General features: G+C 40.1%; 1 protein-coding gene across 3 annotated transcripts in view; it reads right to left on the bottom strand.

The window, feature by feature from the left end:
- XRRA1 (X-ray radiation resistance associated 1) overlaps positions 1 to 19,760 on the bottom strand; it is a 76,999-nt gene extending 57,239 nt beyond the window's left edge. For all 3 annotated transcript variants that reach the window (XM_063094285.1, XM_063094287.1, XM_063094286.1), the window contains exons 1-2: positions 19,667 to 19,760; positions 3,408 to 3,589 (exon numbers count right to left, since the gene is read on the bottom strand). In XM_063094285.1, the coding sequence (XP_062950355.1) occupies positions 3,408 to 3,589; positions 19,667 to 19,760 (276 nt within the window). The remainder of the gene's footprint in view (positions 1 to 3,407; positions 3,590 to 19,666) is intronic.
- Positions 19,761 to 25,735: the final 5,975 nt, after the last annotated feature.

The following is a 25,735-nucleotide window of genomic DNA, read 5'->3' as shown; positions in this document are numbered from 1 at the left end:
TCATTTATGACAAAGACCCTCTATAAGTTAGGTATAGAGGGAAAGTATCTCAACATAATTAAAGCCATATATGCCAAACCCACTGCCAATATCATCCTGAATGGGGAAAAGCTGAAAGCTTTTCCTTTAAGAACAGGAACTAGAAAAGGATGCCCACTCTCACCACTCCTATTCAACATAGTGTTGGAAGTACTAGCCAGAGCAATCAGAGAAGAGAAGGAAATAAAGGGCATCCAGATTGGAAAAGAGGAAGTCAAACTGTCCCTGTTTGCAGATGACATGATCCTATATATCGAACAGCCTAAAACCTCTACAAGAAAACTCTTGGAATTGATAAATGATTTCAGCACAGTAGCAGGATACAAAATCAACACACAAAAATCAGTAGCATTTCTTTTCTCCAATAGTGAACATGCAGAACGAGAAATCAAGAAAGCCTGCCCATTTACAATAGCGACCAAAAAAATAAAATACTTAGGAATTGAGTTAACCAAGGAGGTGGAAAATCTCTATAATGAGAACTACAAACCACTGCTGAGAGAAATTAGAGAGGATACAAGAAGATGGAAAGATATCCCATGCTCTTGGATTGGAAGAATCAACTTAGTGAAAATGTCCATACTACCCAAAGTGATATACAAATTCAATGCAATCCCCATCAAAATTCCAAAGACATATTTCAGAAATGGAAAAAACTATCCAGTCATTTATATGGAAGAATAAAAGACCACGCATAGCCAAAGCAATGCTGAGCAAAAAAAATAAAGCTGGAGGCATAACACTACCTGACTTTAAGCTATACTACAAAGCTATAATAACCAAAACAGTATGGTACTGGCATAAAAACAGACACACTGACCAATGGAATAGAATAGAGAATCCGGAAATCAACCCACACACTTACTGCCATCTGATCTTTGACAAAGGCACTAAGCCTATTCACTGGGGAAGGGACTGTCTCTTCAGCAAATGGTGCTGGGATAACTGGATATCCATATGCAGGAGAATGAAACTAGATCCATACCTCTCACCGTATACTAAAATCAACTCAAAATGGATTAAGGATTTAAATATACACCCTGAAACAATAAAACTTCTTAAAGAAAACATAGGACAAACACTTCAGGAAATAGGACTGGGCACAGACTTCATGAATACGACCCCAAAAGCACAGGCAACCAAAGGAAAAATAAACAAATGGGATTATATCAAACTAAAAAGCTTCTGCACAGCAAAAGAAACAATTAACAGAATTAAAAGACAACCAACAGAGTGGGAGAAAATATTTGCAAAATATACATCTGACAAAGGATTAATATCCAGAATATATAAGGAACTCAAACAACTTTACAAGAAGAAAACAAGCAACCCAATTAAAAAATGGGCAAAAGAGCTAAGTAGGCATTTCTCTAGGGAAGATATACAAATGGCCAACAGACATATGAAAAAATGCTCAACATCACTCAGCATCCGGGAAATGCAAATCAAAACCACATTGAGATGCCATCTAACCCCAGTTAGGATGGCTAAAATCCAAAAGACTCTGAACGATAAATGCTGGTGAGGCTGCGGAGAAAAACGAACTCTCATACATTGTTGGTGGGACTGCAAAATGGTGCAGCCTCTATGGAAAATGGTATGGAGGTTCCTCAAGCAATTGCAGATAGATCTACCTTACGACCCAGCTATCCCACTGTTGGGAATATACCCAGAGGAATGGAAATCATCAAGTCGAAGGTATACCTGCTTCCCAATGTTTATCGCAGCACTCTTTACAATAGCCAAGAGTTGGAACCAGCCCAAATGCCCATCATCAGATGAGTGGATACAGAAAATGTGGTACATCTACACAATGGAATACTACTCAGCTATAAAAACGAATGAAATCCTGCCATTTGCAACAACATGGATGGACCTTGAGAGAATTATATTAAGTGAAACAAGTCAGGCACCGAAAGAGAAATACCACATGTTCTCACTTATTGGTGGGAGCTAAAAATTAATATATAAATTCACACACACACACACACACACACACACACACACACACACACACACAAAAAAAAAAAAAAAAACTGGGGGGGGGGGGAAGAAGATATAACAACCACAATTACTTGAAGTTGATACGACAAGCAAACAGAAAGGACATTGTTGGGGGGGAGGGGGGAGGGAGAAGGGAGGGAGGTTTTGGTGATGGGGAGCAATAATCAGCCACAATGTATTTCGACAAAATAAAATTAAAAAAAAAAAAAAATTTCACACACACACACAAAAACCGGGGGGGGGGGGTGAAGAAGACATAACAACTACAATTCCTTGAAGTTGATACGACAAGCAAACAGAAAGGACATTGTTGGGTGGGAGGGGGGAGAGGGAGGAGGGAGGGGGGTTTCGGTAATGGGCCACAATAATCAACCACATTGTATATCGACAAAATAAAATTAAGGAAAAAAATAAAATTAAAAAAAAAAATTCCATAGGCGTCTGCAAAAACTTGCACTACCCACTTGAGTTGAGATGAAACAAACCAACAAAGTTCTCTTTCAACATTTGATCTATGCAGACACTGATCTCTTGGAAGTCAAAAGCAGAATCTGGAAACAAAGAAGGCTGCCTGAGAGTTGTTCTTAGGGAGCTATGACAATCAGACTGAACATTAATATTGATTTACAAAATGTGTCTTTCTTTGCAAAGCCACTGAGACATTGCACAGAACAGATGTGAAATTAGCCGACTGGTCTCCAACACAGCCACCCTAGTCCTCTTCACAAAGCCTGCATGCAGTGGGTAATATCTGGTTGGCTCCCCTGGCTTTCAGGCAGATGCTAAAGCCAAAGGACAAATTCTGTGGGAGAGTGAGACCTCTCCAATCCTACCTGATCCTGGAGAAATCATCCCAGGGCCGGGAAGAGCAGGAATCTCTCCAACCTACTAGGTGCTGGAAGAGATTTTCAACTGACTGTTCCCCTTGACCTTCTCTTTTGCCTCCCCATCTCAATTAGGAATTTCACCTCATATAATGTCTTGGTACAGGCTTTGCAGTCAGACCAGAGTTCTAATCCTGGCCAGCTATTTACTAGCTATAAGAACATCTCAGCCAAGGCAAATTACCTCTCAGGGCCCAGTGACAGCAGTATAAATAGAGGTGAGATGACAATATCTATCTCATAAGGTGTGTAAAGAAAGCTTTACATGTAGTTTTGGGTTTTGGTTCCCTTCATCATCTTGGCTGTACTCGATTTGCCAAAATTACTCTAATAGTCTGGAGTTGGTTGGCAGTAGCTGTGCCAGAGCAGGGAAAGTCCTTGCCCCAAGCAGGACAAGAGCAGAGCAGAACAAGTCCTACCCTAACCCGTTCCCACCCCCACCTGATGCTTCCAGCCACTCCAGGATACATTTACTCTCACCAGAAAGGCCTGGTCCAGGATGTGTCCAGGAATGTCTACTTGGTTTTCCTGCTGAGACCCTTTCTTCCCCCTGACGTCAAAAGAAACCTTCTTCTGGATTTCCTGACCTTCAGCTGGAGCCTCAGTCACACTCTTAGGCTTCTTGAGGTTACCTTTCCGAGCCACTAACCAGTGTCCTCGGCCTGTTGAGAAGATCAGAACAATAAGAAGGAGAAAACTCCAAAGCCACAACTAGTGCAATTACAGAATATTTATCTATAACACTACCAACAAAATAGCTCCTGATTACTTAATATGCACCAGATACTGTGCTACTGCACAGCACAGTAGGTCCAGCAGGTGGTGGTAGGGTCTACATACCTATCTCATTTAATTGGCTCCAAAACACAGTGAAGGACATATTACTGTACCCATTTTATAGATGAAAAGGCTTAGACTTTTTTAGAGGTAGATTGACTTGCCCAATTCCATCCTTCACATTTTATTTATTTAATTTATTTATTAAAAATTTTTAAAATTTAATTTTATTTTATTTAAATTCTCAAAATACATTGTTCTTGATTTTCATGCCCCTTTACCTGTTCCTCTCCACCCCCTTCCCACCCCTCCCACATTGTATCTGTGCACTTGGCTTAAATAGTTTAAGGAATTTTTGTGGTTATTCTGTCTTCTTCCCCCCACCCTTTATTTGTTTGTGTGTTTATTTATTTACTAATTTTTAGCTCTCACAAATAAGAACATGTGGTATTTCTCTATCTGTGCCTGACTTGTTTCACTTAATATAATTTTCTCTAAGTTCATTCATGTTGTTGCGAATGGTAGTATTTCATTCTTTTTTATAGCAGAGTAGTATTCCATTGTGTAGATGTACCACAGTTTCCTTTTCCACTCATCAGATGATGGACATTTTGGCTGGTTCTAGCTCTTTGCTATTGTATATAGAGCTGCAAGAAACATTGGAGTACAGGTATCCCTTCGGCATGATGATTTCCATTCTTCTGGATATATTCCCAGCAGTGGGATCGCTGGGTCATATGATAGATCTATCTGTAATTGTTTGATAAACCTCCATATCATTTTCCATAAAGTCTGCACCATTTTGCAGCCCCACCAACAGTGGATAAGAGTTCCTTTTCCTCCGCAACTGCTCCAGGACTTATTGTTTTCAGTCTTTTTTTTTTTTTTTTTTTTTGTGACTGGTAAGGGGATCGCAACCCTCGGCATGGTGTTGTCTGCACCACGCTCAACCAGTGAGCACACCGGCCATCCCTATATAGAATCTGAACCCGTGTCCTCAGCGCTACCAGCGCTGCACTCTCCCGAGTGAGCCACGAGGCTGGCCCCGCTCTCAGTTTTTTGGGTGTTAGCTATCCTAACTGGAGTGAGATGGTATCTCAATGTGGTTTTGATTTGCTTTTCCTGGATGCTGAGTGATATTGAGCACTTTTTCATGTGTCTGTTGGCCATTTGTATACCTTCCTTTGAGGAATGTCTGTTCAGCTCCTTTGCCCATTTTTTAACTGGGTTATTTGTTTTTTGTTGTAAAGTTGTTTGAGTTCCTTGTATATTCTAGATATTAATCCTTTGCCAGATGTATATTTAGCAAATATTTTCTCCCACTCTGTTGGTTGTTTTTTTACTCTGTTAATTGTTTCTTTTCCTGTGCAGAAACTTTTTAGTTTGATATAATCCCATTTGTTTATTTTACTTTTAGTTGCCTGTGCTTTTTGGTTCCTATTCATGAATTCTGTTACCACTCCTATTTCCTGGAGTGTTTTCCCTATGTTTTCTTTAACGACTTTTATTGTTTCAGGATGTATATTTAATTCTTTAATCCATTTAGAGTTGATATTGGTATATGGTGAAAGATACAGGTCTAGTTTCATTCTCCTACATGTGATTACCCAGTTTTCCCAGCACCATTTGTTGAAAAGGTAGTCTCTTCCCCAGTATGAAGACTTGCTGCCTTTGTCAAAGATCAGATGGCTGTAGGCATATGGGTTAATTTCTGGGTTCTCTATTCTGTTCCATTGACCCGTGTGTCTGTTTTTATGCCTGTATCATGCTGTTTTGGTTATTATAGCTTTGTAATATAGTTTGAAGTCAGGTTGTGTTATGCCACCAGCTTTATTTTTTTTGCTCAGGATTGCTTTGGCTATGCGTGGTCTTTTGTCATTCCATATAAATGTCTGGATAGCTTTTTCCCTCTCAGAGAAAAATGTCGTTGGAATTTTGATGGGGATTGCATTGAATTTGTAGATCACTTTGGGTAATATGGACATTTTTATAATGTTAATTCTTCCAATCCAAGAGCATGTGATATCTTTCCATCTTCTTGTGTCCTCTTTAATTTCTCTCAACAGTGGTTTGTAGTTCTCTTCGCAGAGATTTTTCACATCCTTGGTCAGCTTTAGTCCTAAATATTTTATTTTTGGTGGCTATTGTAAATGGGCTGGCTTTCTTGACTTCTTTTTCTGCATGTTCACTGGTGGAGTATAGAAATAGTACTGATTGTGGGTTGATTTTGTACCCTGCAACTTTGCTGAAATCATTTATCAACTGTAGGAGTTTATTTATAGAAACTTTAGGCTGTTCAGGATCATATCATCTGCAAAAAGGGACAGCTTGACTTCATCCTTTCCAATCTGGATGCCCTTTATTTCCTTCTCTTCTCTGATTGGTCTGGCTAGTACTTCCAACACTATGTTGAATAGGAGTAGTGAGAGTGGGCATCCTTGTCTAGTTCCTGTTTTTAAGGGAAAAGCTTTCAGCTTTTCCCAGTTCAGGATGATATTGGCTGTGGGCTTATCGTATATGGCTTTAATTATGTTGAGATACTTTCCATCTATGCCTACCTTGTAGAGAGTCTTTATCATGAAAGGATGTTGAATTTTGTCAAATGCTTTTTCAGTGTCAATGGAGATGATCATGTGGTTTTTGTCTTTGCTTTTATTAACGTGGTGTATCACATTTATTGATTTGTGTATCTTGAACCAACCTCGCATCCTTGGGATGAATCCCACCTGATCATGGTGTATAATTTGGTGTATGTGTTGCTGTATTCTGTCTGCTAGTATGTTATTGAGGATTTTTGCATCTATATTCATCAAGGATATTGGCCTGTAGTTTTCTATTTTTGATGCATCTTTGTCTGGTTTTGGTATTAGGGTGATATTTGTCTCATAGAATGAGTTTGGGAGAATGGCCTCTGTTTCAATCTTTTGGAACAGTTTGTAGAGAATTGGTATCAGTTCCTCTTTGAAGATTTGGTAGAACTCTGCAGTGAACTCATCTGGTCCTGGGCTTTTCTTTGTTGGGAACCTTCTGATAACAGCTTCAGTCTCTTTTATTGTTATTGGTCTGTTCAGATTTTCTATATCTTCTTGGCTCAGTTTTGGTAATTTGTATGCAGCCAGAAATTTATCCATTTCCTCCAGATTTTCAAATTCATTGGCATATAGATGTTTATAGTAGTCTCTAATGATTCCTTGTATTTCTGAGGTGTCATTTGTAATATCACCTTTTTCATTCTAATTTTTGTTATTTGGCTCTTCTCTCTTCTTACTTGGTCTTGCTAAAGGTTTGTTGATTTTATTAATCTTTTCAAAGAAACAACTTTTTGTTTCATTGATCTTTTGTATTGTTTTTCATGTTTCTATTTCATTTAGTTCTGCTCTGATCTTAATTCTTTCTTTCTGTCTACTAACTTTAGGTTTGGATTGTTCTTGGTTTTCTAGATCTTTAAGGTGAAGTGTTAGGTTATTTATTTGCCATCTTTCCATTCTTCTGAAGTACACTTAATGCAATAAATTTTCCCCTTAAAACTGCTTTTGCAGTATCCCACAGGTTTTGGTATGATGTGTCATTATTTTCATTAGTTTCAAGAGATTTTTTGATTTCCTGTTTAATTTTTCTTGGACCCACATGTCATTAAGTAGAATGTTGTTTAATTTCCGTGAGTTTGTATAGTTTTCAGAGTTTTGTTTATTATTGATTTCTAATTTTAATCCACTGTGATCAGAAAAAATACATGGAATAATTCCAATTTTTAAAAATTTGTTAAGACTTGCTTTGTGACCTAACATGTGGTCTATCCTGGAGAATGTTCCATGTGCTGATGAGAAGAATGAATATTCTGAGGTTGTTGGGTGAAATGTTCTGTAGATATCTGCCAAATCCAATTGGTCTAAAGTATTGTTTAGACCTTGTATTTCTCTGTTGATTTTTTGCCTAGATGATCTGTACAATGATGAGAGTGCAGTGTTCGGGTCCCTCACTATTATGGTGTTAGTGTCTATTTCTTTTTTTTAGATCTAATAGTGTTTGCTTTATAAATCTGGCTGCTCTGACATTAGGTGAGTATATATTTATGACTTTTATGTCTTCTTGATGAATAGAGAGTTTTATCATTATATATTGGCCATCTTTATCTCTTTCAATGGTTTCTGCTTTAAAGTCTATTTTATCGAACAATCCAATCCTAAAGTTAGCAGACGGAAAGAAATCATTAAGATCAGAGCAGAACTGAATGAAATTGAAAACCAAAAAACAATTCAAAAGATCAATGAATCAAAAACTTGGTTTTTTGAAAAGATAAATAAAATTGACAAACCATTAGCATGGCTAACAAAAAAAAGAAGAGAGAAGACTCAAATAACAAAAATTAGAAATGAAAAAGGCGATATTACAACTGATTCATCTGAAATACAAGGAATCATTCGAGACTACTATAAACAACTATACACCAACAAATTTGAAAATCTGGAGGAAATGGATAAATTTCTGGACACACACAAGCTCCCAAAACTGAACCGTGAAGACGTAGAAAATTTGAACAGACCAATAACAATAAAGGAGATTGAAGCTGTTATCAGAAGGCTCCCAACAAAGAAAAGCCCAGGACCAGATGGATTCACAGCAGAATTTTACCAAACATTCAAAGAGGAATTGACACCGATTCTTTACAAACTATTCCAAAAGATTGAAACGGACGCAAATCTCCCAAACTCATTCTATGAAGCAAACATCATCCTGATACCAAAACCAGGTAAAGATATAACCAAAAAAGAAAACTACAGGCCGATATCCTTGATGAATATAGATGCAAAAATCCTCACTAAAATATTAGCAAACAGAATACAGCAACACATACGAAAAATTATTCATCACGATCAAGTGGGATTCATCCCAGGGATGCAAGGTTGGTTCAACATACGCAAATCAATAAATGTGATACACCATATTAATAAACTCAAACACAAGGACCATATGATCATCTCTATAGATGCTGAAAAAGCATTTGATAAAATTCAGCACTCATTCATGACAAAGACCCTCTATAAGTTAGGTATAGAGGGAAAGTATCTCAACATAATTAAAGCCATATATGACAAACCCACTGCCAATATCATCCTGAATGGGGAAAAGCTGAAAGCTTTTCCTTTAAGAACAGGCACCAGACAAGGATGCCCACTCTCACCACTCCTATTCAACATAGTGTTGGAAGTACTAGCCAGAGCAATCAGAGAAGAGAAGGAAATAAAGGGCATCCAGATTGGAAAAGATGAAGTCAAACTGTCCCTGTTTGCAGATGACATGATCCTATATATCGAACAGCCTAAAACCTCTACAAAAAAACTCTTGGAATTGATAAATGATTTCAGCACAGTAGCAGGATACAAAATCAACACACAAAAATCAGTAGCATTTCTTTTCTCCAATAGTGAACATGCAGAAGGAGAAATCAAGAAAGCCTGCCCATTTACAATAGCGACCAAAAAAATAAAATACTTAGGAATTGAGTTAACCAAGGAGGTGAAAAATCTCTATAATGAGAACTACAAACCACTGCTGAGAGAAATTAGAGAGGATACAAGAAGATGGAAAGATATTCCATGCTCTTGGATTGGAAGAATCAACATAGTGAAAATGTCCATACTACCCAAAGTGATATACAAATTCAATGCAATACCCATCAAAATTCCAAAGACATTTTTCTCAGAAATGGAAAAAACTATTCAGACATTTATATGGAACAATAAAAGACTACGAATAGCCAAAGCAATGCTGAGCAAAAAAAATAAAGCTGGAGGCATAACACTATCTGACTTTAAGCTATACTACAAAGCTATAATAACCAAAACAGTATGGTACTGGCATAAAAACAGACACACTGACCAATGGAATAGAATAGAGAATCCAGAAATCAACCCACACACTTACTGCCATCTGATCTTTGACAAAGGCACCAAGCCTATTCACTGGGAAAGGGACTGCCTCTTCAGCAAGTGGTGCTGGGATAACTGGATATCGATATGCAGGAGAATGAAACTAGATCCATACCTCTCACCGTATACTAAAATCAACTCAAAATGGATTAAGGATTTAAATATACACCCTGAGACAATAAAACTTCTTAAAGAAAACATAGGGGAAACACTTCAGGAAATAGGACTGGGCACAGACTTCATGAATACGACCCCAAAAGCACGGGCAACCAAAGGAAAAATAAACAAATGGGATTATATCAAACTAAAAAGCTTCTGCACAGCAAAAGAAACAATTAAAAGAGTTAAAAGACAACCAACAGAGTGGGAGAAAATATTTGCAAAATATACATCTGACAAAGGATTAATATCCAGAATATATAAGGAACTCAAACAACTTTACAAGAAGAAAACAAGCAACCCAATTAAAAAATGGGCAAAAGAGCTAAGTAGGCATTTCTCTAAGGAAGATATCCAAATGGCCAACAGACATATGAAAAAATGCTCAACATCACTCAGCATCCGGGAAATGCAAATCAAAACCACATTGAGATACCATCTAACCCCAGTTAGGATGGCTAAAATCCAAAAGACTATGAACGATAAATGCTGGCGAGGCTGCGGAGAAAAAGGAACTCTCATACATTGTTGGTGGGACTGCAAAATGGTGCAGCCTCTATGGAAAATGGTATGGAGGTTCCTTAAACAATTGCAAATAGATCTACCATACGACCCAGTCATCCCAGTGTTGGGAATATACCCAGAGGAATGGAAATCATCAAGTCGAAGGTATACCTGTTCCCCAATGTTCATCGCAGCACTCTTTACAATAGCCAAGAGTTGGAACCAGCCCAAATGCCCATCATCAGATGAGTGGATACGGAAAATGTGGTACATCTACACAATGGAATACTACTCAGCTATAAAAACGAATGAAATCCTTCCATTTGCAACAACATGGATGGACCTTGAGAGAATTATATTAAGTGAAACAAGTCAGGCACCGAAAGAGAAATACCACATGTTCTCACTTATTGGTGGGAGCTAAAAATTAATATATAAATTCACACACACACATACACACATACACACACAAACCCGGGGGGGGGGGGGGAAGAAGATATAACAACCAGAATTATTTGAAGTTGATACAACAAACAAACAGAAAGGACATGGTTGGGGGGGAGGGGGGGAGGGAGAAGGGCGGGAGGTTTTGGTGATGGGGAGCATTAATCAGCTACAATGTATATCGACAAAATAAAATTTAAAAAAAAAAATAAATAAATAAATAAATTAATTAATTAAAAAAAAAAAAAAAAGAAATAAAGTCTATTTTATCTGATATAAGAATAGGTACCCCACCTCGTTTTACATTTCTACTTGCATGATATATCTTTTTCCATCCTTTTACTCTTAGCCTATGTGTGTCTTTACAGGTCAAGTGAGTCTCTTGGAGACAGCATATTGTTGGGTCCACCTTTTTAATCCAGTCAGTCAGCCTGTGTCTTTTGAATAGGGAATTTAGTCCTTTTATATTCAGAGTTATTATTGAAAGGTGTTGATTTACTCCTAGCATTATACTGATTTTTGTTTAGATGTCTTAAGTATCTTTTGTTGCTTTCTTTCAAATTTTCTGTTTGTCTTCTGTATTTGTTGGTTTCTTGGGGTGATAAGCTATTTTTTCTCTCTTTTGTTTGCATTCTTGTTTTGCTGGTAGGTATTGTTCTTTCTGTGTATTCATGGTAGTGATGGCTGTTTTTGTGGTATCAAACCCAATACTTCCTTGAGAATTTCTTGTAGAGCTGGTCGTGAGGTAGTGAACTCCCGCAGTTTTTGTTTGTCTGAGGAATATACTATTTGTCCTTCATTTTGGAAGGATAGCCTTGCTGGGCAAAGTATTCTTGGCTGGCAATTTTTGTCCTTTAGTGCTTTGAATATATCATCCAATTCTTTTCTGGCTTTTAGAGTTTCTAATGAAAAGTCTGATGTTATTCTGAATGGGGCTCCCTTATAAGTGACTTGCTGCTTCTCTTTTGCAGCTTTTAAGATTCTCTCTTTGTCTTTGATTTTTGTCAGTTTGATTATCACATGTCTTGGAGAGCACCTTTTTGGGTTGAATATGTTTGGTGATCTTTGGGCTTCCTGAATCTGGGGATCTGTGACCTTCCCTATACCTTGGAAGTTTTCTGCTATTATCTCATTGAATATGTTTTTCAATGCCATTTCCTTTTTCCTCCCCTTCTGGAATACCCATGATTCAGATATTTGAGCGCTTAAGGTTGTCAGTTGTCTCTTTTGATTCTTTTTTCTTTTTTCTGGTCTGCCTTGGATAATTCAGCCTGTCTTTGAGGTCAGAAATTCTCTCTTCTGCTTGTTCAAGTCTGCTGGTTCAACTCTCTGTTGTATTTTTTATTTTGTTGAATGATTCCTTCAGCTCCACAAGCTTAGCTACATTCTTTTTCAAGGCATTGATTTCTTTGTACACTTCTTCTTTCAGATCCTGTATGTTTTTTCTCATTTTGTTGTGTTGTTTCACTGAGTTTTCTTGTATCTCATTTAGTTTCCTTAGAATAGTTATTCTAAATTCCTTGTCTGTCATTTCAAAGATTTCCTGTTCTATAGGATCTAGCACTTGTAAGCTATTAATTTCCTTTGGTGGCAATGTACTTTCTTGATCTTTCATATTTCTGGTTTCTTTCCTTTGGTGTTTTGTCATTATGGCTAGGGGTATCACAGTTCACTCATTTCACCCTGATGTCTGGCTGGGATCCTGAAGAGTCTGCTGCTTCTGGACAGCAGAAACTAGCCTGGACTGGAAGTCCTACCCCCCTACTTTCACCTGCTGGTCGGGTGGCATGGGAGTCCAGAGCCTCTCAGGTCGCTCACAGAGACAGACGGCCTGTGCCAGAAGTTCCACCCTGCCTGCATTCACCAGCTTGTCTGGCTTGGGGCTTGGGAACCTGGAGCCTCTCAGGGTGCTCACGGAGATGAGACGGCCTGGCCCGAAATGCCCGCCCTGTCACCCTTCACCAGCTTGTCTGGCTCGGGGCTTGGGAACCCATGCCTCTCAAGTCACTCACGAAGATGGATGGCCTGCGCCAGAAGTCCCACCCTGCCTGGGTTCACCAGCTCGTCTGACTTGGGGCTTAGGATCCTGGAGCCTCTCAGGCCACTCACGGAGACAGGTCGGCCTGGGCTGAAATTCCCACTCCATCAGCCTTCACTGTCTCATCTGGCTCAGGGCTTGGGAACCTGTGCCTCTCAGATCACTCACGGAGACAGGACAGTCTGCGCCAGAAGTCCTGCCCTGGCCCCACCTGCCTTCTTTGTCTGGCAGGCTCGAGGCGTGTGGGCCCAAAAGCTCTAAAGTCTCTCTACGAAATGGGGAGCAACCTGAACTGGGGTCCCGTGTGGGCAGCTCCCGTCTGTTCCAGCACAGATTTCGGGTCCTCTGTCGCTGCTCCTCAAAAGCTGCAAATTGGTCGCTCTGTGGGAGAGAGCGACACCAGGAACCGACTACTCCACCATCTTGACCCCTCCCTCCCATCCTTCACATTTTCATCTCCAAACTCTATTGTTCCTTCAAGACCCAAGATCACGTATTTCTTTTTTTGTAAAGTCTTCCCCGATCCCCTCAGTAGGGCTGATCACTCTTCTCTATGTTAGCTAATTACTCCCCTATCTGTAGAGCCCAAAGCATGACATCAACTCAATGGCCTCCATCTTCCCAGACCCTCATCTTTATAGGGGAAAGGTTGTGTTATGAACTCAGAATAAGAAAATGAAAGAACCGTTGGCATTTTTAAAAAAAACAATAATACATGTTCACTGTATAAAGAATCAGAAAATGTATGTAAGCAAAAAGGAGAGCATGAGGTTTACCAGTAAGCCCACCCAACAAAAATCATGACAACATTCTGAAATCTGTTCTCTCCTGCATCAGCAGTTTATTTACTGCATGGCATTTATTGTAATCTGTAATTATTTTATTTGTTCACTAATTTATTGTCAGTCTCTCCCTCAGAGTGGTAGCTCCATAAGATCAGGGACTTGTCTGATTCATTTACCTCAATATTCCCAAGCTTGCACTGAGCTTACCATATTGTGATTGTTGTTGAATGAATGACTTAATGAACTCTGAGCCACAGCCCCTATACACACAATCATCCATTCAGACCTTTTCTGAGCATCTACTTTGTACCAGGAGCTGGGGCTTTGGGAATAAATAATAATAATTATTTTTTTATTGAAACATAATTGATTGTACATATCTGTGGGGTGCAGCATTGAATATAAATACCTGTGTACAATATATGATGCTCAAACCAGGATAATTACTGTATTTATCATTATACAATGTAATCATTTTTTGTGGCTCTTTACTAATTTTCTTGCTAACCCCCTCTCTCTCTTTACCACCTCTGTTGGCCTCAGTTCTGTCTTCTCCTTTTGAAAGTTCAATGGATTATTGTGATTGTTCTTTTTTAAAAAAATTTATTTGTTAATTTTTTTGTAGCTCCCACTTATGAGTGAAGACTTGGTATTTCTCTTTCTGTGCCTGGCTTATTTCACTTAACATAATTTTCTCTAAGCTCATCCATGCTGCTGCAAATGGCAGAATTTCATTTTATTTTTTTATGGCAGAGTAGTATTCCATTCTGTATATATGCCACATTTTCCTTATCAAGCGATCCACTGCTGATGGATATTTCGGTTGATTCCAACTTAGCTATTGTAAATAGAGCTGCAAGAAACATGGGAGTTCAGGTATCCCTTTGACATGATGATTTCCATTTCCTTGGGTATATACCCAGCAATGGGAGTGCTAAATCATATGGCCGTTTTATCTTTTGTTGTTTGAGGAGCCTCCATACTGTTTTCCATAATGACTGCACTAATTCATAGTCCCACCAACAGTGTAGCAGAGTTCCTCTTTCCCTGCATCCTTGCCAGTACTTGTTCTCTGTCTTTTTGATGATAGCCAGTCTAACTGGAATGAGATGTTATCTCAATATGGTTTTGATCTGCATTTCTTGGGAATAAATTAGACAGAGGCTGACAGAGTATGGGTATGTTGTCCCCCCAAAGCTAATGTTGAAATCTGATCCCCAATGTGGCAGAAATGGGAGCTCTTTGGGTCATGGGAGCAAATCCCTCAAGAATAGGTTAATGTCCCCTTGGGGGCGGTGGTAGTTTAAAGGACCCTGGCACCTCCCTACTGACCCTTGTTTCCTCTCTCCATGTGATCTTGCACCTGCCAGCTGTCTGCCACTTTCTGCCATGAGTAGAAGCAGTCTGAGGCCCACGCCAGATGAGGCTGCTCCAGAATTGTAAGCCAAATAAACTTTTCTTTATAAATTACCTAGTCTCAAGAATTCTGTTATAGCAACACAAAAACAGACTTATACAGAGGCCCTGACCCAAAGTAGATCAGTTATATAAGGGGTACCATGGAAGCCTAGAGAAGGAAGCTACCATCCTATGGCATGAGCTAGATCTAGTAAATTGAAAGGAATTCACTGGATGGAGACTGAAAAACCAGGCAATCTGGGCAAAGGGAAGGGCATAAGAATTACCCAGCGGTATGACAGATCAGGACCATGCTGAAGAACAGCATAGTTATGGGAACCACCTTGGTGCCTCTAACTACCAGCTGTCTTCTGGCGCAGTCCACTACCCCTGCCTCTGGGGCTTGCCCTGGCTCACCTGACCACTGCTGCCCATCCTGGTCCTTGGATGCAGTACCTACCCTATGTCTCATGTGAGCCCTTTCCCATCCCCACTCTGGGCCTGACACTCCAGGTACCCCACATTTCTCTAGGCTGCCCCCATCTGGGGCTAAACTTTGGTTCTTCTTTATCCTGTCATATCCCTGACTCCTGGAGATTCCAATCTGAGTTGGTGTGAAAACCCCCAACATAGCCAGGATAAAGGCCCAGAGTGTGTCAGGAGATCAACATGAAGGAAAAGAGATGAGGCTGGAGAGACCAGCAGAGTCAGATCATAAAAGATCCTGAGGACCAGAACAAGAAGCTTGGGTTTTAATAGGGTAGGCTCTTAGCAGGAAGGGAATCTGTAGGGATTTGTTTTGTTTTGTTTTGTTTTTTGGAAGTTTTCATTTTGAGATAATTTAGACTTCCAGAAAAGTTGCAAAAATAGTATACAGAGTTCCCATACCCAGTCTTCACCCAGCTTCTCTAATGATAACATCTTATATAGTTATAATACAATTATTGATACCAAGAAATTAACACTGGTATGATATTAGTTGGCAATGTGTACCCCTTCTTCGAATTTTGCCAGTTTTCTCACTAATGTCCTTTTTCTTTTCCAGGATCCAATTCAGGATTCTCACATTGCATTTAGTTGTCATATCTCCTTAGACTCCTCTAATCAGTGACAGTTTCTCAGTTCTTTCTTTTTCTTGTGTGACTTTGACACTTTTGAAGAGTACTGGTCAATTATGATAAAATGTTCCTCAATTTGAATTTGTTTGATACTTTCCCATAATTAGATTCAGGCTTTTCACTTTTGCAAAACTACCACAGAAACGATGTGATGCCTTTCTCAGCACATCATATCAGAGGTTCATGATGTCACCGTGCCTTATTACTGGTGTTAATTTTGATTACTCAGCTAAGGAGTGTCTGTTTGGTCTCTACTGAGAAGTTACTATCTTTCCCTTTGTAATTAGTAAATATACTTTCAGACCATGCAAATATCCTGTTTCTCATCATACTTTTACCCACTTACTCTAGCATCTGTGATGGTTAATTTTATGTGTCAATTTCACTAGGCTATAGTAAACAGTTATTCAATCAAACACTAATCTAGGTGTTGATGTGGTGATATTTTGTAGATGTGATTAATATCTACAACCAGTTGATGTTAAGTAGAAAAGGCTATCCTTGAAAATGTGAGGGGCCCTTACCCAAGCAGCTGAAAGACCTTAGGAGCAAACACTGAGGTTTCTTGAAGGAAGAAGAAATTTTTGCCTTAAGACTGCAGCATCAGCTCCTCTCCAAGGGTTTCCGACCTGTTGGCCTACCCTACAGATTTCAGGCTTGCCAGCCCCACAATCACAGAAACCAATTCCTTGAAAGAAAAACCTAATTGCCTATCTATCTATCTATCTATCTATCTATCTATCTATCTATCTATCTATCTATCTATCTATCTATCTATCTATCTATCTACCTACCTACCTACCTATCTACCTATCTACCTCTTATTAGTTTTGTTTCTCCAAAAAACCCTGATTGATACAACATCCATAGACAGTTCTAGCCTGCAAAAATTATTATTGTATTTGAATAGTGATTTTCTGTTTCCCTCGTTCCTTCCACATTTATCAATTAGAATTCTACCATAAGGAAGAGCTGTTCCTTCTTCCCCACTTATTTGTGTATTCAAATATTTATCTATATCAGTATGGACTCATGCATATTTATTTATTCTATAGTTTACAACCCAATTCTACCATTATTTATTTCATTGCTCCGACTGTCTCAGCTTTGGCCATTGGGAGCTTCTTTAGTTAGGCTACTATGTCATTTCAACATGCCATCATTTTTCTGGGTACTTCTTTACTTTCTGGCACTGCAAGATATTCCAGGATCAACTTGTATTTTTCCTGCCCCAGTCCTACAATTATCTCTCAGAGGAGCCCTTGCTCTTTCCTTAGAGAACGATATTTAGAAACCAAGATCTAGGTACCAGTTATGTCCCTTGCTATTGAAGTGTCATAGCTCTTGGGACTAGGAAATATATGTAAGTATACTAACACATGCAGATCCACACATCTGTATTTATTTCTGCATCTACCCATCTATGTACGTATAAGAGAGAGAGGGAGAGAGGAGCGAGAGCAAGAGTGAGAGCAAAAGAGGAAGCATGAGTTCATATGATAGTTCCACTGGAGGGTTTTAAACAGGCAGGTGGACAGGGAAGATCTCTACCTGAAAACCAAAATTGCTCTAGAGAAGTGGGGAGGATAGACTGGAAGAGTAGTTTCTTCCAATACTCCATGTACAGCGTGACCAACAAGTCACAACATCTGGAGTGAACAAAGTGTACTTCTCCCTTGCCCTACCCTTTATTTATTTATTTAAAAAAATTTTTTTAAATTTTATTTTATCAATATACAATGTGGTTGATTTTTGTGTCCCTTTACCAATTCCTCCTTCCCCCCCGACCCCACTCCCACCTATCAACATCATATCTGTTCACTTGTCTTAACAAGTTCAAGGAATTGTGATTGTTGTCTTCTTCCCCGACTTTCCCTACCCCGTTTGTTTGTATGTTTATTTATTTATTTTTAGCTCCCACAAATAAGTGAGACCATGTGGTATTTCTCTTTCTGTGCCTGACTTATTTCACTTAATATAATTTTTTCTAAGTCCATCCATGTTGCTGCAAATGGCAGTATTTCATTCTTTTGTATAGCAGAGTAGTATTCCATTGTGTGGATATACCACATTTTCTGTATCCACTCATCTGATGATGGACATTTGGGCTGGTTCCAACTCTTGGCTATTGTAAATAGTGCTGCAATAAACACTGGAGTACAGGTATCCCTTCAACAGGATGATTTTCATTCCTCTGGGTATATTCCCAGCAGTGGAATAGCTGGGTCATATGGTAGATCTATCTGTAATTGTTTGAGGAACCTCCAAACCATTTTCCATAAAGGTTGCACCATTTTGCAGTCCCATCAACAGTGTAGGACGGTTCCTTTTTCTCCACCACTTCACCAGCATTTATCATTCTCAGTCTTTTGGATATCAGCCATCCTAACTGGAGTGAGATGGTATCTCAGTGTGGTTTTGATTTGCATTTCCCAAATACTGAGTGATGTTGAGCATTTATTCATGTGTCTGTTGGCCATTCATGTATCTTCCTTTGAGAAATGCCTATTCAGCTCCTTTGCCCATTTTTTAATTGGGTTACTTGTTTTTTTGCTGTAAAGTTGTTTGAGTTCCTTGTATACTCTAGATATTAATCCCTTGTCAGATATATATTTTGCAAATATTTTCTCCTACTCTCTTGTCTTTTAACTCTGTTAATTGTTTCTTTTGCTGTGCAGAAGCTTTTTAGTTTGATATAATCCCATTTGTTTATTTTTCCTTTGGTTTCCTGTGCTTTGGGGTTGTATTCATGAAGTCTGTACCCAATCTTACTTCCTGGAGTGTTTCCACTATGTTTTCTTTATGGAGTTTTATTGTTTCAGGGTGTACATTTAATTCTTTAATCCATTTTGAGTTGATTTTGGTTTATGGTGAGAGGTATGGGTCGCCCTACCCTTTTAAAGTAACAAATCCAATCCAGAGATCCCATACCTATAGACAGAGTTCCATCTATATGGCTGTGCTCAGTATTATGCGGAGTCTCTGCTCCAGAGAAGTTTTTAATTAGATAAATATTTGAAAAACTACTTAGTAGAGTTGAGTTTAAGCCATTTTACTTTGGAGATGGGCAGAATATAATTAGTCATCAAATAAGGAGGCACAGACAGGAAGTCAGCTCACAAGAGAGGACAGGCACTGAGGGCTCGGGCAGTCAGACATGGCTTATTGGGAGAAGAGGGGGAAGGTCTGGCTTTGTGGAAGGGAAAAGTTTGGCTAACTAGAATGAGGGCTGGAACATTAAGGGCAAATAAAAATCTATGTGAAAAGGGAGCACTGTGGGATAGGGCCTAAATAAAGGAATGGGGTTGTAGTAGAGGATAAGGGCATGTCTCTGAATCACACAGAAAAGTGTGACAGGTAAAGGAGTCAGAAATGAGAAGTCACTGAACACAAGGGGCACTCTGGTCAAATGTGCACTTTAGTAGTCCCACTGAGGCAATGGGAGAAAATGGGTCGGAGGGGATAGGATTGGGTGGGGCAGGGAACAGTAGTGAAGGGGCTGGAAAGGAAAAAATAGATGTGAGAAACAGTTATAAAGCACAAGCTGAGTGTGAAGAAAAGGCACCAATGTGAGAAGTCACCTGACCTTCTTCTGGAATCCGAAGCAGATTTTTGGCTGGAAAGCAGTTGTTCAGGTAAGGCTTCCCATCATCCAGCTTATAGATTCCTGAGGAGGCCATCTCCCTGAACACCAGGCAAGGAAAGCGAGGAAGTAGAAGGGTGAGAAGGTGCAGCAGAGCTCTCCCACCCCAACGCAGCTTATGAGCCCACAGTAACCACTGCGCCCTGCATATACCCTGCCTCTGAAGCCCTAGAGGCCCACTGCCCTACTTCAGAAATGGACTGGTTGTTTAATAAGAGGGACGCAAAGCCCTGGGTTTCTCAATTTAAATCAGTCCTAACTCAGTGGAATACCAGAAAGAACATTACCTTTGGGTTCAGACAGACCTGGTTTGAATCCTGGCTCTGTCTTTCTATGACTGGGCAAGTTATGCTACCCCTCTAAGTCTCAGCTCAGTTTCCTCACTTGTAAAATGAGGGTAATAATACCTACCTCGATAGATAAATGAGAGGATCAAGTGACAAAGGCAGTGCCTGGCACATATTAAATGCTCACTAAAAGTTTTCTTTCTTTTAACAGAGTTCAAAGACGAGGGGGCTCATATTTTAGGGAAGGTGATGTGCAAACAATGAGATTTGAACTGAAAAAATCTGGATTTGAGGGATGAATTGAGTTTGCTGATAGAGAGAAGGGTAGGCATTCCAAATAGAAAGGGCCACAGGGCTGAGGGCCTGGTGGTGTGCAGTAGAGAAACAACCTGGCCCAGACAAGGGAAGGATGTGTGTCTGGAAGTCTCGGACAATAAGGCTGGATAGGAAGGATGGTGCCTGCTCCTGAAGGGCCTCTGGTGCCAGGCTAGGAGCTCAGGCTTCCTCTTGTAGGGGACTGAGAACTATGGACAATATCTGAGCCGGGTATAGCTACAATCCAAGCTGTAATTTAGAAAGAGAGATACGATAAAAATAGCACTAGATCAAAGTGGTTGGTAACTGGAATTGCAGCAAGGGAGTACTGTAGTGACCCAGAGCTCGTGATAAGGGTCCATGTTAATAGAATTGAAAAAAAGATAGAAAGAAAAAAAAGAAAGGGAGGGAGGACAGGAAAAGAAAAAGAACAAGAATAACTGGAAGTATGAGCATTTAATGTGTGGACAAAGGAGAAGCCACCCCTGGAGGACTCAGAAAGGAATTTTAGAGGAGTAGGAGAAGATCTGAGAGGTAGACAATGGGCAGGGTGCTGTCAGGTAAACCAAGGGAAGCGAAGGCTGTATGAAAGAGGGAGAGATCAACAAAGACGTCAGGTAAGGTGAGGACCAAAACAGGTCATGAGTAAGTAGGTCAGTTTCAGGGGAAGGGTAGAGTTAAAGTGAGACGTTAACTGTGTATTAAAGAGTGAATGGAAGGTGGGGAAATGCAAAAAGTGAATGTAAGCAAGTTTTTCAAGAAGCTGGCTGTGAAAGGGAGGAGAAAAGCTAGACCATAGTGAGGAGGAGAGTAAACCTAAGAGAGGAGGGAACAGCATGGCCAGAGGATACCAGGGGAAGGTGCGTGAGGTGCCTGGGGAACATTTAAGGGGGCACTCACCCTCTCTCTGAGTTGTGCAAAAGCAGTGTCAGCACTTGCCTCTACTCCCGTCCCAGCTCTGGTGGACAGAGTCATTATGGAGCATGAACTCTGGAATCCAAGTGCGTGGGTTCAAATCCTAGCTACACCACTTACTAGCAGTGTGGTCTTGGGAAAGTTAGTTAACTTTTCTCTATCAAGGTTTCTTCCTCTGTGAAATGTTAACAGTAAGTACACCTACTTTGTAGGGCTGTTTTGATGAATACATGAGAAAATGCTTGCAAAAGGACTTAAAATAGTACTTGGGACTTGACTAACACTTGTTGATCCTTTTCTATTATGATGATTATTAACAGAATGAGAAAGGCTTGACTACATCTGTAGACTGAAAGGAAGGAGCCAGTAGAGGAGGAAAGGCTGAAAATGCAGGAGAAAGATGGGCAGACCTACAGAACCACCCTTGAAGAGGCAGGAAGAAGGGCACCTAGTGCCCAGGGGAGGGAGGGAAGGCTCCCTCAGGGACAGTGGTGATGGGCAAGAGATTTCAAATATCCTGAGTGTTCCATTTCCCTAACAGCTAAAGAAAAAAAAAGAACATAAAAGAAATGACCTTCTGCCTCCTATATGTTGTGAAGGGGCCCCCAGAGACTCTCCAATACCAATTGACAGTGAATCAGAGATTTCTGTGAGTGCATGTGCATGAGTGTGCATGCACATGCACAAAAATTGGGAAGAGAATGATTCTGACTCTACAGTCTGACTCAAGCTTTTCTTCATCAATTATTTTCTTCAGAGAGCCAGACACAAAAATAATTTCTCAAAGAAGCAGATACTCCTAATCACAATTACTCTTACCATTTGTTATTCAAGAATTCTGAAGTTAAAGAATTTGCTGAATTAAAAAATATACACAAACACACACATATATATTTCAAACTCTGCCATGGTCTGATGTTACACCTTGAAAAAACCTACGTTTTAGTCAGGAGTTGGAAACACAGTGGTTATAAGAGTTGGGCAGGCCATGTGCATGAAGACAGCTGGATGTGAGAGAGAAGAGAGTAGGTGGAGGGCATGTGAGTGTGCATAAGCCCACAGACATAGCCACTATTCAGCTCTCACCAATTGCTGCCATGCAATAACTAAGTGAGTGTTGCCAGATCTTCTCATTTTTTTCAAGTCTTCCTGGGCCGGCCCGTGGCTCACTCGGGAGAGTGTGGTGCTGATAACACCAAGGCCACAGGTTCGGATCCCATATAGGGGGTGGCTGGTTAGCCCACTGGGTGAGCATGGTGCTGACAACACCAAGTCAAGGGTTAAGATCCCCTTACCGGTCATCTTTTTTTTAAAAAAAAAAAAAAAGAGAGAGAGAGAGAAGTCTTCCTTATGTGTGAAATCGCCTGATCATTTGAGTGTCAGCAACTAATTTGCCATTTGTTTTTTTAATTTGCCATTTTAAAACAATGCGCAGGCAAAACAAAACACACCTGGGAGTCAGATTCAACTGATAGGCTACTAGTTTGTTTTTTCTGATTAGTATTCTTCGATTTTCATGGTGTGGGAATTAAACAACAAATCCCATTCAATAAAACAAACTCCCATTCCTTGGATTTTCAAGTCCAATAGAAAACATTTCTTTTCGTCTTGAAAATGCACAATTGGGCACTACCCAGTGCAACCTAAACATCATCCTAGACCTGGCTCCTTTCTTCTTATCCCATACATGTAATTGGTCACTGAGTCGTGACAATTCCAGCTCAGAAATACTATTCTAATGGTCTACTTTTTTCCATCTCCACTGCTTTCATCAAATCTTTCATCATCTCCTGCCTAGGATACTACAACAATCTTCTGACTGTGTTCCCACAAAGCACAAAGGCCAGATGCCTGAGCCTGGTCTTGAAGGTTCTTGGAGGTTCTATGTCCTAACCTTTCCAGCTTGAGTCAGTCCTGTCCTGTCAGGCTCACAGAGTCATTTTCTATTCCCAAAACACACCATTCACATTCAGTCTTCCTTGACTTTATTCTTCAGACTAAAATACCCATCTCCATCTTGTTCACCTGGTTGGTGTTATCCTTTAAGATTCAGCTCCAAGGAGCCTCCTCAAAGATATGTTTTTTTTTTTTTTTTTTTAAGATGACCGGTAAGGGGATCTCAACCCTTGGCTTGGTGTTGTCAGCACCACGCTCAGCCAGTGAGCTGACCAGCCATGCCTATGCAGGGATCCGAACCCGTGGCCTTGGTGTTATCAGCACCGCACTCTCCCGAGTGAGCCATGGGCCAGCCCTAAGATATAAGTTTCTTAAACCTTGAGCTCTTAGAAATTTCTCTTTAAAGGTATCCAGCCATTCCCAAATCTGCTTTGGGACAGCTTCAGGTAATTTGAGGTGGCAGAGATTTGGGAACCTGCAAGCCCCTGGCCAGGGAAGGGAGGCCATATAAAGAATGTGGAATCATGACATGCAAGGTCTGGGAAGAGTTCAGTAAGAGGAAGAAGCAGTGTTGGGAGCTGGGATCAAGGTGTCCTGAGAAAAGGTTTCCTGGAAGTGACAAATGTGAAAAGTAGAGCGGTGTAGTAGGAAGGGCAATGATTTTGGAAACAGGAAGCCTAAGTTTGAGTCTAGTTTCTACTACTAAGCTGAGTGACCTTGGGCAAATAACTTTATCTCTTTGTGCCTCAGATTTATCTCATATAAAATGAGGATAAAATTCTGTATCTCAGAGAATTGTAGTAAGAATTAAACGAGGTAATAAATAGAATGAATAGGGGGAAAGCATCTTTCTAGACCCAGTCCAGATGCCATCGCTTCCACAAAGTCTTCACTGAACCTTTCAGTGGGAAATAATTGTTGCTTTTGCTCAGCCCTAGAGTCTTTCTTTAGTATCTCTTTCACGGCCCGAGCCTTTCCTACCTCATAAGATTTCTAACAACCATGGAGAGGGGGAGGGTCCTTCAACGGACTGTGAATCTCCAAGTCTGGAAACATGTCTAATTTACTTTCTCTCTTCCACCCATGAGGCTTAGCTCATAGAAAGCATCCAATAGACAATGTATGAGCAAAATGAAGGATATAATGGCACTCCCAGGACCCCAGGGTGTGTTTGTATCTCTCTCTAATTAGACTCTAAGCTCCTCCTGGGGAAGGACATATCTATGGTATTCATCAATTTACTCCTGCAGCTTGCACATAACAGATTCCATAAATATCTGTGGAATGAATGAATGAAGAATGAATGTTGGTATCTCCTTTGGTCCAACACAGGGCACTACGAATTTCCTGATCCCTGACCTTCCCTTCAAAGGGTTGAAGGCTCTCCTCGTGTATTCCTATAACACTCTATAGGTCCCTAGTATAGTACTTATCGCTTTACTATAATTGCTCCCCTCAACAACTTCCCACCTGCTGTGGGGCCTATGATTACTTTATTTAGGTGCTATGTAACCCTAGCACCTAACATAGGGCCTACAACTCACTAAAAATATTTTGGGAAGATTAATGGATAGATGGATGGAGGAAGACAGATTTATACTCAGTCAGTCTGTCTTTTAGGAAATCTCTTGTGACCAAATACATCTATCTGCTAGATATGTAAATGAAGGAACAAATGACTAAATCACTGTCTAGGAAATGTTAGACATGATGTCTGTTAGAGAATGCTCCAGATTGTGGGGATTTGGCTTCAGGTCTGCAGAGTACTTACTTGATCTTTGGTTTGGGGAATGGCCCCTTGACTTCCTTTTTTTTGTGTTTCTTCACCTGTTTCTTCACCTGCAAAAGAGATACTACACTCCTTAGCCTTTCACTCAGGCTCTTAAACTTTCTCATTAATTATATCCTACTGTGAGCCTTGTACTCCAAAATTTGTCTTGCCTGGGGCCTAGGAAAAAACCACAGGACTAGAGGTCCAAGAAATAGATAGATATAGAGATGGAGACAGATATAGACATAGATGGGAAGGTGGTATAGGAGAATAATTTTATGACAATGGGGTGTGCTGGAGTGCTTAAATGAGATACACAAAGTACAAACCAGAAAGGAAGGGATCACTGACAGGATCATTTACACAAAATAAATTTCTGTAGGACAAAAATAGCAAAGACAAATTTGAAAGATAAGTCTGGGAAAAGATATTTGCTATGCATATAACACAAAGGATGAATCAGACTCAGGCTTGCAGGGGGCATGCAGACCTAGACACAGCTAATTCTAGAAGTTCCAGTTCCCTGTGAAAAGGAATATTACCTGAGAAGGTATGGATCTACAACTAATGGGCCAAGAAAGGCACATAACCCCACAGTCACATTATCTAGAAAGTAAGCCTAAGAGATGTATGAACTTATCTATATGGTAGGAAAAAGAAAGTCCAAATTCCAGACTTGGAGTCTGCCTGCCTGGTTAGCTTCAGCTGTCTCTGGTCTCTACCTCAAACTTGAGGCAGCTAATGCCAGTCTGATTGTAGTGCCCCCTAGCTCCAAAAAACTAACACTCTCCCTCTCTCTCTCTCTCTCTCCCCCTCCCTCTCTCTCTC

This window comes from Cynocephalus volans, chromosome 4, assembly GCF_027409185.1.
Source record: "Cynocephalus volans isolate mCynVol1 chromosome 4, mCynVol1.pri, whole genome shotgun sequence".
In the NCBI taxonomy this organism is placed as follows: Eukaryota; Metazoa; Chordata; class Mammalia; order Dermoptera; family Cynocephalidae; genus Cynocephalus; species Cynocephalus volans.
This window is presented reverse-complemented; position numbering and strand designations above follow the sequence as displayed.